General features: G+C 39.6%; 1 protein-coding gene across 1 annotated transcript in view; it reads left to right on the top strand.

Moving 5' to 3' along the window:
* Positions 1–13,264, top strand: part of PCNX2 (pecanex 2) — a 149,838-nt gene that overhangs the window by 7,024 nt on the left and 129,550 nt on the right. Inside the window, exons 3-5 of the mRNA XM_042883139.1 lie at positions 1,490–1,607; positions 3,782–3,818; positions 4,276–5,553. Coding sequence (XP_042739073.1) covers positions 1,490–1,607; positions 3,782–3,818; positions 4,276–5,553 — 1,433 coding nt within the window. The remainder of the gene's footprint in view (positions 1–1,489; positions 1,608–3,781; positions 3,819–4,275; positions 5,554–13,264) is intronic.

Here is a 13,264-nt window from a genome sequence, read left to right as displayed (position 1 = left end):
GTTTTCCTTTTTCTGACTGCCATAATTCTTCTGTGGTACTCTTCAAGAGTAAAGTTAGAGCCGCTCTCATTTCCCAGGTCATTGGGTAGGCATTTCCAGCATTTCCTCTGTACTGCAAATAAATAATCACAGTCAGTAAGTCTGCTTCTGGGTTGATATGGTATTAAAGCTAAAAAATAATGTTGGCTGTAGACTAGAACAAAGATTTTCCAGAATCATGTCTATGTAGAATATTCTGCTGGAAACTTTTTGGAATAAATCGAGACTTTTTTTTTTTTTTTTTTTGCTGTTTTTAAACCATTTTTTCAAGCTTGAGTCGTAGAAATGAAACTGGCAGCCAGCTTTCATTGTTTGCAAGCTCTACAACAGATGTGAAAGAACCTGAAGTATGGTACATCCAGCAGTGGCTGCAGCATAAAATGTCCACTCATAGCTTAAATGGAGTAGTTTGTTACAGCTGCCAAGCTTCAACTGAGAGCTCTGTATCTGTGAACTTGTTCTGGTTTTGGTGTGTTTACAGTCGCTATGGTAAGCTCTGCTACCACTGGCTCTGTGCAAGCTGTGCAGTATCAGGTTTGTTTGTATACCTCGGTAGTGCTGTTCTCTTGTGTTTTTGGCATGTCTCTGGCACATTCCTAGCAGCAACTTTGCTGGTATTGTCAAGGTCTGCCTGCACCAAGGCTCTTCTCAGAAATGCCTCTTGTAAGTCAATTACCTTGCAAAGGATTTATTTTTGTTTGAATGATGCCTTTCAGGCTCTGTTCTCACTAGCCCACAAAGCCGTTTCCTATTTATATCTGATAAGGTAATTTGAGAGGCTCATCTGTTCTAGGCTGGCCCAAATTTAAACAGAAGCTCAATTTTTGTTCTGTTCATTAACTTTCCTTATCCTGCCTTAGTTTTGACTAAGAATTAGAAGTAGCATCTCTTAAAACCTGTGTGTAAAGTCATTTCAGGTTTTTCGTATGGGAGGTCATAGACACAGCAGTCTTAGCTCTTGATCGGAAAATAAAGAATATGTTGGCTAGCTGGCTGATAGTTTTTAAACAGGCTTTGGTGTGTTGGTTGAACAAGTTTCTGAAGTCAGCTAACTACAGAAAAAGTTCCCCAGGAAAAATAATTTTGTAGCTTATACATAGCTGTAGGGTTTTAAAGCTGAAATTGGGATTTTTTTTTTTTTTAACATTTTGTCACAATGGGGATTTATTATTTACTTATTCCAAGTAAATTTTTATTGCAAAAATGCTTGCTCACATCCATGGAAAACCTAAAAGAAAATGTTTTAAAAGTGTAGTGAATAGCTGAATGCATCCACCAAGAAAATGATTAACTAGCTGCCTGTAATGTATTCTTCTTTTAATTAAGTCAAAGGGAACAACTTCACTTTTTATGGTCCGATGATTATATGAATAGACATTATGCATTGCATTTCAAACAATTGTTTGATGGCAGGTAAGTAAATAACTTGGTTCCTTTTTCCCTTTTTCAGCAATAACGTTGGGGATAATGGTGTAATTGGTGAGACCAACCAGAATGGCTCTACCCCTACAATACACGACAGTTTGAGGCTAGAAGCTCTTCACTCACAGAGCTCATCTGGGGCAACGGTTAGTATGCTTTTTGGTATTAACATTTTCACTTTATACATTGTGTTCTTATCACATGGAATTTTGTGCAGTCAGATGCTGCTGACTGAAAGCAGGTCTGCTCCAAGTTGGAAGGATACTTTGTATAACTACAGCTATTGGTTAACCTTGGCCTTGTCTCACAAGTTTAATTTTACAAAGCTGAACCTGCTGTAGATAATTCTGTAAGTCTCAAGAGATGTCTGTGTGCTCTGTAGATACTAAATGACTTGAAAATCTTGCCAAAGTCAACTAGTTTTCAAGGCTGCTTTGAGAGAAAGAAGAAGCTAATGCAGTCAGGGCAGTTTCTCATTCCCTGAGAAGGAGTCAGCTCCTGAAGCGTTGGTAACTTATTTTTGTATAACTGGACTTACGGTTATAAAATAACAGTTTGATATTTAAAGAAAGCATAAAACCTGATTAAAATCTAGGAGTTAAGCTACATGAGGTTAAAAATACATAGATTTCACATTATTAGCCATGCTTTCTTAATCAGTTATTGTACAAAGTTATGAAAGTGGTTTTTGTGGACATTATTTAAGAAAATTACAAGAAGTTTGAAGAATAAAGTGTGCAAAAATTAGGAAACGGAATGAATGCTATCTGTGTTATCTTAAGCTACTCCCCAGGTATACTGTGATAACATGTTTAATTATGTGATCCCATACTATTCTTTCTACAGGACTCCTGCCTCATTCAGTGCAGAGGATGGTTAGTGATCTTTAAATAAGTAGCTATTTGATACCTCATTGTCTTCATTTTTTTCCCCTTTTGTATCCTTATTTACTTCAAATTATTCTGAATCAAAAGTATTTCCTCATTTCCTGGACTGTTTCTACCTACCTTTTTGTAGCATCTGTATGATTCACAGACATTGACAATTTTTCTTTTATGGGAAAAAATATTTTCCACCTTGTTTCTGTCCTGGTCCCCAGTATTCTGGTATTTGTCCAGTCTGCAAACTCTTTTTTTTTTTTTTTTTCCAGGAAACTTGTCTGAGTCTCTCATTTCCAAACATGTAGATTGGGTCTAGTCAAACCTAATCTCCTCTTCTTGCTGCCAGGCTACCACTATGAAATAGAAGGATGTAATAATTATTTCCTCTTAATTTTGGTGCGTGTCAGCCTGAAGGGATCCATGTTATTTTTTCCTGGTAACTTTTTGCTAGTTCTCCATTCTTGCTCCTAGAATGTTTGTCTGCAGTATTGTGTAGTTCAGGACTCTCCACTGCATAACAAACATTGACCTGCTTGTGAGAATCCAACAAGGGCCACTGGCAGTGATCACTGGGGAATAAGGCATTAGATATATGAGGACAGGCAGATGTCCTAAAATCTATGTAAGACTAAAAGAATGTACTGTCTTCACTTTCCTAATGGAAGGGTATGGAGAAGACTGAGCACACTCAGAGCTACAAGGTGGAAGACTAAGAGACAGTGGACAAAAGTACAGTTAGATACATTAAAAAATAAAAAAAAAAAAAAAAAAAAAAAAAAGTTTTATTCATTTACTTTTTTTTTAACTGAAAGTGTGGTCAAATACTGGAAGAGATTGTCCAGAGTGGCTGTGAAATCTCCATTCATGGAGATATTCAAAGCTATACTGGATATGGTCCTGAGCAACCTGCTCTAACTGTGCCTGCCTTGAGTATGTGTGTGTAGGGGAGTTTGGGCTAAATGACCTCTGTAATTTCCTTGCAATCTGAATGATTGTAGGATAACTTAATGGTTTTCTCCTCTAATTTTTCATTGAGAAATTGCTACCAAGTACTGGAGACCAAACTTTTTCAGCTACATGTTTTTAAATCACTAAAATGAGAAGTGGAAAAGATGAACTATTTTAAGAAGGTCTAGATTAGGCGCTGTGGAATGTTTTTAAAAATAAAATCTTCAGTTTTCTTTCTCCCCAGATATAACACACACAATTACAATGATGCAATTTGGAGCATGGCTGTTCTATAACCATCTCCATCACCCACCCTTTGTATTTTGTGGAAGGTACACATCCAAATTTCAATGATTTTATTGAATACCAGCACTGTAATTAACCTTTGATTAGTTAACTGTTGCACTGATCTGTTGCATTACATCTATTTCTTTTCTTCCAACAGAAGTTAATATATAGCCTTACCAATTTTGTGTTGTTTTTGTTTTTAGGACCTGCCAACACGGGAAACTATTGAAGATCTCAAAGGTATCTGAAGGCATTATAATTCCTTTTCAGTTTTTATTTAATCCTTGCTTGCCACACACACAAAAAAAAAGACACAGATGACCCTGCAGCAGGATCTGTCATGCCTCATGTTAGGATCTGAATAGAAAAGATAACAAAATCTTAAGGGAGTTCTCACAGAAGGTTTCTCAGCTGTCAGCTGAGCTGTTTGGACTACAGCCTTTTGGTGAGAATGCAAGTAGCTTTCCCTATTTTTTTAATAGAGAGATATTAAAGAGTTTTCCTCCCATGCTCTTGGGAAACTCTGTGTCTCTGGAACATGTTAAAAGAGGAAGCCAGTGTTCAGGTAACATGTTAAAACCCTTAAACATCTTTTGACTGCAGATTTCTTTGCAGTTTTTGCTAGCTAAATATTTTACCTTGATAATGTATAGTGATCCTGTTTGCAAAACCTAACTCATGTTACATCTCTTATTAGGGATTACAGTATTAGAAGACCAGTCTGTACCACCAATTTCATCTACCTCACCTGGTATCAAAGGAGACATATTACCAGTTTCCTCAGCCTCTGCTTCAGGTTCTACAACATCAGCAATAGTGTCAAAACCAGCTGCTGTGGAAACACTTTCTGGAACTGGAATAAATCAAAGCGGAGAGAATGAGCAACATGGATCACAAGTTGTTCTCATGGACAAAGATGCAGCTAAAAATTTCTCTAATATTTCTTCATCGCAAGGTGATATTATAAGGACTGGAGTTTCTTTGGAACCATGGGACAGTGAAAATTCAGTTATTTCAGACCATTTAAGTAATCCAAGGAACCAGAAAAGAGAGAAATTACCAGATGGCTCACTGCAGGCAAGCTTTACCAGTAACTGCCCACAGTGCAGTGCTTTTGCAACCAAAGATCCTGAGCTTGTGGAAAGTTCTTGCAGTGCTGATAGTACCAATGAAGACCTTGACTGCTCAGATAGTGAGACTGCTGTTGCAATTGTTGACAACTCTCTTCCTGGAGACCAACTGTGTGAGCCCATTAAAATTGTCATCACAATGAGCAGCACACCAAACAGCACCCTCAGTGATCTAGCAGGCTCTGTCCATCTGAGGGCTCTGGGTGCTGAGAGAACAAGCTCAGCTCTTGAGTCCGGTATAGTCACAGCAGATTGGCAAAGTCAGCAGACTAATGAACAGCTCAGAATTCCTGTTATAACTTTTGATTTGTCTGATGACAGCAAAGGTAACGACTACCCAGAAATTAGTGAAAGTGAAAGAACTCCAGAAATGTTGAGGACTGATCTGTCATCCAACCATTGCTCTGGCTATGAATCTGGTGATGGAGTAAAAGAACACAGCAATCCAGTAAATGCTCCTTCAGAAATGAACACTTGTTCAGATCCAAATCAGAAGAAGGCTTCTGAAAATGTCCAAAACATGGGTTTGAGTCCAAAGGAAGAACTACAGAGCCTAGATCCTCAATCCTGTAGAACTGCTCATGAAAAGAGGCACATGCGGGTGCTGAGTGTAGACAGTGGTACAGATGTGCTTTTAAGTAAGAATTCAGTGGAGGCATCTGACAAAGAGAAGACTTTACCTACTTCTAAATCTGATCTAGAAGCTAAAGAAGGACAGGTACCCAATGAGTCAAATTTTCTAGAGTTTGTCTCCCTTCTGGAATCCATTAATACCTCAAAGATGAAGGCATCTAATCAATCTACTGTCAAAATGGAGGTTACAAAAGAAAATGTCCCTGCTGGAGGTATGATGCATGATTTACAACTTTTGGAATAAGAAAGTTGAGATTAGTTACATTGTTTATAGCAGCTTGGCCTGAGATCTGCAGTAGAGTGAATACAGAGAGGAGAACTGGTTTTGTTATTAATTGGTGGAAGGCTGGGCTTGGTTGGAATAGGGTGATTTCAGAAAAGTGTGATAGTGTCAGCTGCAATTTCTTGAATATTACATTTTCTTAAAGACACCTTTTGAAAAAGCTAATGCTAACCTCAATAGGTGTCTAGTCCATATCTAATGTTCTGTGCATGTGACAGACCTGGACGGTGTAAAAACCAAGAAAAATTCTTAAGAAAATGTGTAAAGTTTTGTACCTTCTCTTACGAGGTGCATGTTGAAAAGTCATCTGTGTGTGTCTGAGTATGTAGAAAGCTGGATTTGTCACTAGTGGTGGCTCAACTTCTAAATAACTCATGTGTGCATGTGTTCCTCAGCTTCCTCCGTAGATATGTGTAGCTTTGTAGTTAAAAATAAAAAATCACATTCTCAATGTGTTTCTCAAGAGTTGCTGAAGACTAAAATATTTGGGCTTATGGGAGAATGTTTGTCAGTGGGGTTTGTTGAAAACATCAGATATTTTTATGGAAAATAGTATCTTACCATGCCATTTTCCATTTAAGAAAAAGAGTTATGTTTAAAAAGAAAGGGAAAGAAAAAAGCTTCTACCAGTTCATTTTAAAACCTGTATGCAATCTAGTTTATAATTCTCGCATAGGAATATCTGGTTCTACCCAACATTTTCCTTGCTGTCACCGAACTCTGACTCTTTTCTGTTAGGAAGAAGCATTACTTGTAATGTCTTTAGCAGCTGTGTAGAAAAGACTAGAAAGCCTGTTTCATGAGGATGCTAGATGAGGTGCAGTGGAGCTGCGTGGAGTGTTGGAGTACTTGCCAAGTGATCTGCTATTTCCTGGTTAAGAAGATCTGGGCCAAAGTTAAATGAGACCGCCTATTTTCTCCTCCAAAATGTTCTGTAAACTTTAGATGCGGTAATAGATTGTTCTAAGGTAGCCTAAGAGGAAGCAAACTAAATGCCTGTTTTGCATTGAACTTGGGGAACTTACTGATACTCAGCAGCGCAGCTTCTCTATGTGTCAAAACTGTGTTCTTTTCCATAGACTGCTTCTCAGACACCTCTTTTCCTCTACCTCCCCTCTCCCCCCTAAAAAGCTTTCATTGTATGGGAAACACACTAGTGGTTTCAGAACATCGCATTTATAGAATTAAATGGCTTTCAGATGAATAGTAATTTTCAGAGTAACGTGAGAAGGGAAAACTGTCTCCGTAAAGGAAAGCAATCAGAATAAGTCAGGTTGTTCATGAATTCCATGACAACATACAAAACAAACTTGATTCATGTATGTATGGTTATTGGAGTTTAGATCTGGCAAGCTAAATTCTTTTTATTCAAACCCGAAGTCCTTGGGAAACATGAGGATTCAACACCAATCTGATATTTGAAGTGGCCAAATGTGAATTCCTTACTTTTCCGTTTTCTGAAGTCTATATGTTTGTCAGGCACTGGAGTTAATCTGCACACAGCTAAGCTGCCCTGTGCTTTTTTGGGGCATGCTGAGCTGTTACAAGACCCGCAAATGTCCTCCTGGGTAGGGGAATGATACTGCAGTGGCTTTGGTCACCATGTGGTGTCTGCAGAGCTCATGTTGATGCTGTGGGAAAAAGGCTACTCAGTCCGAACTTCTTAAGCTGGGGAGATGTAGTTCAAAGACAGTTGCTATTTACAACAAGTAGGCTTTATTTATTTTCTTGCTTAGTCAAAATGTGCTCTTTGCAAAAATAAATTACTGTCATTACTGGCAGCTTCCCCGCAGTAAGATTTGATTTTAGGAATGAGAAAGCCTCTAATTTGTTTATAGCCTTGCAATTACAAATGTGCTTTTAACAAAAGAGCATTTTAAAGCAGATTTGAATAAACATTCCCTCTTTAAAGTGGTTGTTTAAAAAAAAAAAAAATGTAATGGAGGGGAGGCAATATAGAGCAGGGCAAAGCTATGCACCCATCGTTTTGAGGGAGGAGGTTGTCTTTTTGTTTCTTTATTCTTTTGACCTTGCAAACCACTTAATTGGCAGAAGATAATAACAGATGGTCTAGTCCAAGGGAGCATGAAATGCACCTCACAAAGGTGTTTACTGGGAAATGTGAGAAACTTGGCAAGTTCCTGGAAGGCTGTGTGTTTGGAGCTGTGTGGAAGAAGGCTGATGTTTTGCATATTTTGGAGAAGGCAGGAAAACTTGTGAATCAGAACAGTCTTGAAAGTGAGTGAGTGTATATTGTAGATGGTTCTTTGTTTGATGTGTGCACCCTGCACACACTTGTGAATTGTGTGGAAACAGAAGTTGCATCATCTTCACCCAGCAAACCCTTTGCCAGTAGGCAGCTCTGTAAAATACAGAACAAGAAAACACTAGCAGGGATGCCAGATTTAATGTGTTAAATATAGGATGTAAAAAAGCCAGCTTTTAAGAGCTGCTGCTGTTCTGTTGACATCGTATCTCTTCTATGTTGTGAGAAAGTACCACTGCCACTGTTGCTAAAAATGACTTCTGGACCACTATCCTTCCAGTTCAGAATCAATTTTTCACCGCCCTCATAATGAAAGCCTATGGAAGGGCAACTGCAAATTTTCTGTATCCTGTGTATTATGTAGGGAAAACTGGGCTTATGGTCTGCTTTGTGTCCTTCTGCCATGCTGGGGAGCAGTAGAACAGATGCATGCCTGATCTGTACAGGATGAGGGCCCATGTCGCCTCTGCCACAAGTAACTTGAAATCTGGAGCAGATGGTGTTATCACCAGGGGACAAAGCCAGCTGTGGGAGTGGTGGGAACCCGCATGGCAGAACCTGAACAGGGACCATGTGGCCTGAATTGAGATGTTTTTCAGGCTCTTTTTAGAAAAGGCACTCATCATCCTGGTCAATGCAGAAACCACAACCTTGAGTTAGTTCCTTCGGATCCCTAGCAATTACACTGCTCCTATAAAAAAACTAAGATGTACTTAAGTGGATATTTTTAGATGACTTAGTTTTTCCCCCCACGTGTAAGAAAGAGAGCTACAGCCTGCCGTGTAATCCTGGGGCAGACTGATCTTCTGCATCGAGCCACCAGCCCCAACAGCAGTTGAAATGTGAGGCTGGGGCAGGAGGTGCCTGGAACACGAAGCCCCTTTGGATGGAGGCTGGGGGGTGGTGAAGAACTCACTTTGCTCACTGTGATGCTTAGGCTGTAAACAGGCTTCATAGGCTGTGACCTAAAAATTTCAGACTTTTTAAGTGATGTTAGTGTGTTCAAGGGCAAAGCTGACACCTGTAAAGAAATTATGAAGCTATTTCAGAGGTTGACATTCTGACATTGTTAGCTTTAATGATTAGGTTACTTACCTGAGACCTCAAAAACCATGGTTTTATTCCCAGCTCTGTTATTGGCCTTGGTGATTATTGTGAGCAAGTCACTTCTGTGCTTAAGTTTCCCTGCTTTGTGACAGGCACAGCAAGTACCAATAGTTTTTCCTACTGCTTCAGTATTAATGTGGTAATCCTGATTAATGGATGATCTTACGTGTTTCTTCACTGCCTGTGGCAAACCTTTATAGCAATTAGTGGATTGCATCAGATTTACTGACCACTGCTGACGTTTGGGGGTAACCAGCTTTGCTACTGTGTTTTTTTTGTTTTGTTTTGTTTTAAATGTATTTCTAGCATAGTAGGCAAATGTGAATAAAGTACTTAAGCTTCATGGGTATCCAATATTTTTACTTGCTTGGGCTGTTCTGAGGAATTGTCTTGGGCTGCATATAAAGTATATAATATAGTTGATATATAGAGGTTGCAAAACTACTTTTTAAAAAGTTTTTTAATTACAACGTAGTAAAGGGCAACAAAAATGTAAACCTAGCAGGCTGGATACGTGCAAGGTTCTTCTAAGGTAGAAAGGATGAAGGAAGGTTTGGGAATGTTGATTAAATTGTCTGGTTTTAGTCTATAATATGTTACCCACTGATATGAAGGAGAGATATCATTAGTCAGAGAGCTATTTCATTCTGAGTACTGACAAGAGCATAGAATGACTTGAAGTTAGTTATTTCTGCAACGAAGCAGGCAACAAATGCAGTTCAAAGTGAAGCTTTCTGTTTTGGAGCTTAGTGTTGTGGGAAGAAGTAGATTCTGCAACAGCAATTAAAGAACAGAAGAGGCTTGGGCTTAATTAGCTTAATTCTGCTTGACCAGATTTCAAAACAGATGGTGTTTGAAATTATGACAACAGTGGCATTTTAACTTGCAAGATCGAGTTGTGGAGATTGGAATGGGGATATGCATGTAAAAGACAAAGGAAAAACATCTGGGAGACAGGAGAGAGGGCACGAAATGATAAAGATATGCTGAATAAAATTTACTGACCAAGGGAACTTCATTCTAACTGCCTAATAAAATTTAAGGCAGTGGTAAAATGGAGACTAAAAATTTAAACTGTTGTTTTATTTTGATAACTATTTTTACAAAGGCTTTAAATTACCCTTTAAGCTGTAAAACTGTCAGACTCTTCCCGGTGATCTTGGTAAGGATTTCACCAGGACACATGTTATGCTCAACCAAAATATAAAACAGGCATACCGACCTCGACCTATGTATTTGTGCAGGACTCTTGTACACCATCCTTCCACAGGCATGATGTAGCTATAGAATCGTAGAATACCCTGAGCTGGAAGAAGCCCTCAAGGGTCACCGAGCCCAACTCCTGGTTCCACACAGCACCGCCCCAAATCCAAACCCTCCGTCTGAGAGCGATGTCCAAACGTTCCCTGAGCTCCAGCACTCGGAGCCGTGCCCACAGCCCCGTGCATCCCGTTCCGTGCCCACCGCCCTGTGGTGCAGCACCTGTCCCCAACCCCACAGCCCCCCCCCGGTGGAGCTCCATGCCGTTCCGTCGGGCCCTGCCGCTGTCACACAGAGCAGAGCTCAGCGCTGCCCCTCCGCTCCCAGTGAGGAGCTGCAGCCGCCATGACGCCTCCCCTCAGCTCCTCTGCTCTGCGAGGAGCACACCCAGGGGACCTCAGTGCTACCTGCCTTACAGATCTTTCACCATCTTTGCAGCCTTTCTTTGGACACTCTCTAAGTAGTTCTGTGTTCTTTTTGTACTGTGGTGACCAGATCTGCATGCAGTGTCACAGCGATGGATCTTGGTACTTGAGATGTAGCGTGTAGCTTCCAAATCCACAACCAAGTTGTTTACTGAGACCAAGCCTGTGGCTGGGGCTTCTGCTGGCCCAGCTACAAGTACACCAGAGCTGTGGAGCAGTGCTGCTGGCTCCATGTCTTGCCAAAGTCCTTAGTGATGTGCAGCTGTGCTGTGTGTTATGCTTTTACTCTTCTTTTGGTCATGGTATTTCTCCTGGTAGCTTAATGTTAAGCTTTGCCAGAAAGCATTTTGGTGATGTGGAGCTTGTTATGCACCCTATCAGGACACTCCTTGTCTAGACATCCCTATCTCTGTTTAAATTCTGAAGGTGTAATTCACTTGGAAGAAATGAGTGCTTATGAAAACTAGTCACAAAGCCATAGGGCCTATCTATCCAGGGCTGGAAGTACTTATTACTGAGGTGTTGACTGATTGGCATGTAAAGCCTGTAAGAAGCAGGACTGTTTATGTTCTTATTATCGTGACTCTTTACTACTGCAGGAGAAAAGTCTGAAAGGTTTGTGGTTTGGAATGGGGAAGAGAGACATTTTCTGAAACCACCAGGTAATCAAATTAAAAAAATCTTTTTTGTTTCAATCCTAGAGCCAGTTTTGGGCAATGTGAGACCAATTAGATTTTAAAACCACAATTTCTGATCTCTATCAGTTATTAATGTTTGAACAGCCCAAACCTTTGGCAAGATGATTTTGATGAGATGTCTATGGCTTCTGGTAGTTGCATGATTTAGAGGATGCTTCAGTAATTCATGGTTAAATAAGATACCGTTTTTGTTTAAGACAATGTTAAAATCTTTGAATAGAAAGAAAGAAAAGCCCACCAACCTGTTGTTTTGTTTGTTTGTTTTAGTAAGAGAAAGTAGGTTTGTAAGACCTATTAAAGTTTGTCTCCCTGTGTAATAGGCACAAAGCTTTTCCCTAAACCAGGCTTATACTCACTATACTGCACATGAAGCCAAAATCCCTTGTGCTCCGTAAAGAGATACAAGACCTGGAACATCTTCAGTTCTAATGACATTTAAAAAAATTTTTCATCAGGAGCCAAAGGAGCTGCTGTTTCAAGCAAGAGTTATGTGGTGTCTTTATTTCTACTGCTCATTCTGCCCTATCTGGTTAGGCTTGTGATTGTGGTCTGTGGCCCTGGTGAGGTTCTTCACGTTTGATACTGCCTGTTGTGCTTTGAGCTAAGGGCCAAGACCTGCTGGGGTCAAAGTGTGATGGTACACTTAACGTTGTTCTTATTCTTCTGGATTTTACTTTTCTTAATAAAAATAATTGGGCGTTGTCTCCAGAGAGAAGGGATTCTACCATTGTGCAGTGAGGCTGAGGAGTTTGTGCAGGTGTCTGAGCCTTTAAGATTCTCAAAGGTTATGTCTTGTTAATTGAAACTGTTGCATTGTGTTGGTGTGGAGATGTCCTAATTCCTGAAGGCAGGTAGGTTTATAGAAGGAAAATATTGCTAGAGCAGCTGATGTGACTGGAAAAAATCATGGATGGGGTCAGGAAGGTCTGTGCATCCAAAAGTCGGCCTGCTCTCTTCAGTGGTATCTGTTGGCCTAATGAAAGTTAGTACTTTTCTCTCTGGAAACCTTGAACCTGTTTTATCCTTAGATTATCTTAGCAGTGATAACACTGATTCTTGACTGGGGACTCTTGCAGGTAGGGATAGTAATTGTTTTGGAAAGAAATATGGTTTAGCAAATGGAATTTCTGTGTTTTGTTTGTTTTTTTTTTTTTTTTTTCCTTGATGATTACATTTCTTAGGTGCTTAAGCAGCAGATATTGCTAGAAGTCTGGGTAATACATATCCATATGCCCTGCTAAGTGTAAGAAGCAAAGAAGCTACAGGAGACACTGCAGCATCTCTAGCAGCACAACATTTTTTTTTTCTTAAATATTTAGTGGTGTGTCAACTTATGGTGGTGATGAAACCAACATTTGTTGCACTTTAAAATCCTGCAGTGGAATTGCAAAATGTTTTGTTGTTCAGTGTGAGCGTAAGTAACTAAAAGAGATCATCACTTGAAATTTTTTATATGTAGAAATAAATGACACACACACACACACACACACACACACATATATATATATATATATATATATATAAAAATGATGTCACTTGAAAGAGGTGATATAAATTGGTGTACCCAGTGTAGTAGAAACGGGACAAATCCATTGTGTGTATTTTAAAAATCTGTAGTTCAGTATTTTCCAAACATAGGGGAAGCTTCTGTGAAATTATTTAGCTTGTTTTTCTCTGTACTGCATCAGGAGTGTGACTAGTAAGGAAGAGAAGTTGAGTAGCTATGTAGTTTCCATTGCAAATTCCAGATTTAGTTCCTTTGAAGATGCTTCCCTTCTTTTTGTAATAGGGAGTGAGGCAGCGCTGCTGCTTTTCTGCTGTCAGTATGCATAGCTGGGAAGCAAGCTGTAGTTCTTGAGAAGGCAGACTCTTACTGCTATGGGT

This window comes from Lagopus leucura, unplaced genomic scaffold, assembly GCF_019238085.1.
Source record: "Lagopus leucura isolate 7727_CA_CO unplaced genomic scaffold, USGS_WTPT01 Super-Scaffold_73, whole genome shotgun sequence".
In the NCBI taxonomy this organism is placed as follows: Eukaryota; Metazoa; Chordata; class Aves; order Galliformes; family Phasianidae; genus Lagopus; species Lagopus leucura.
The sequence above is the reverse complement of the archived record's forward strand: the minus strand, read 5'-3'. Positions and strand labels throughout refer to the sequence as shown.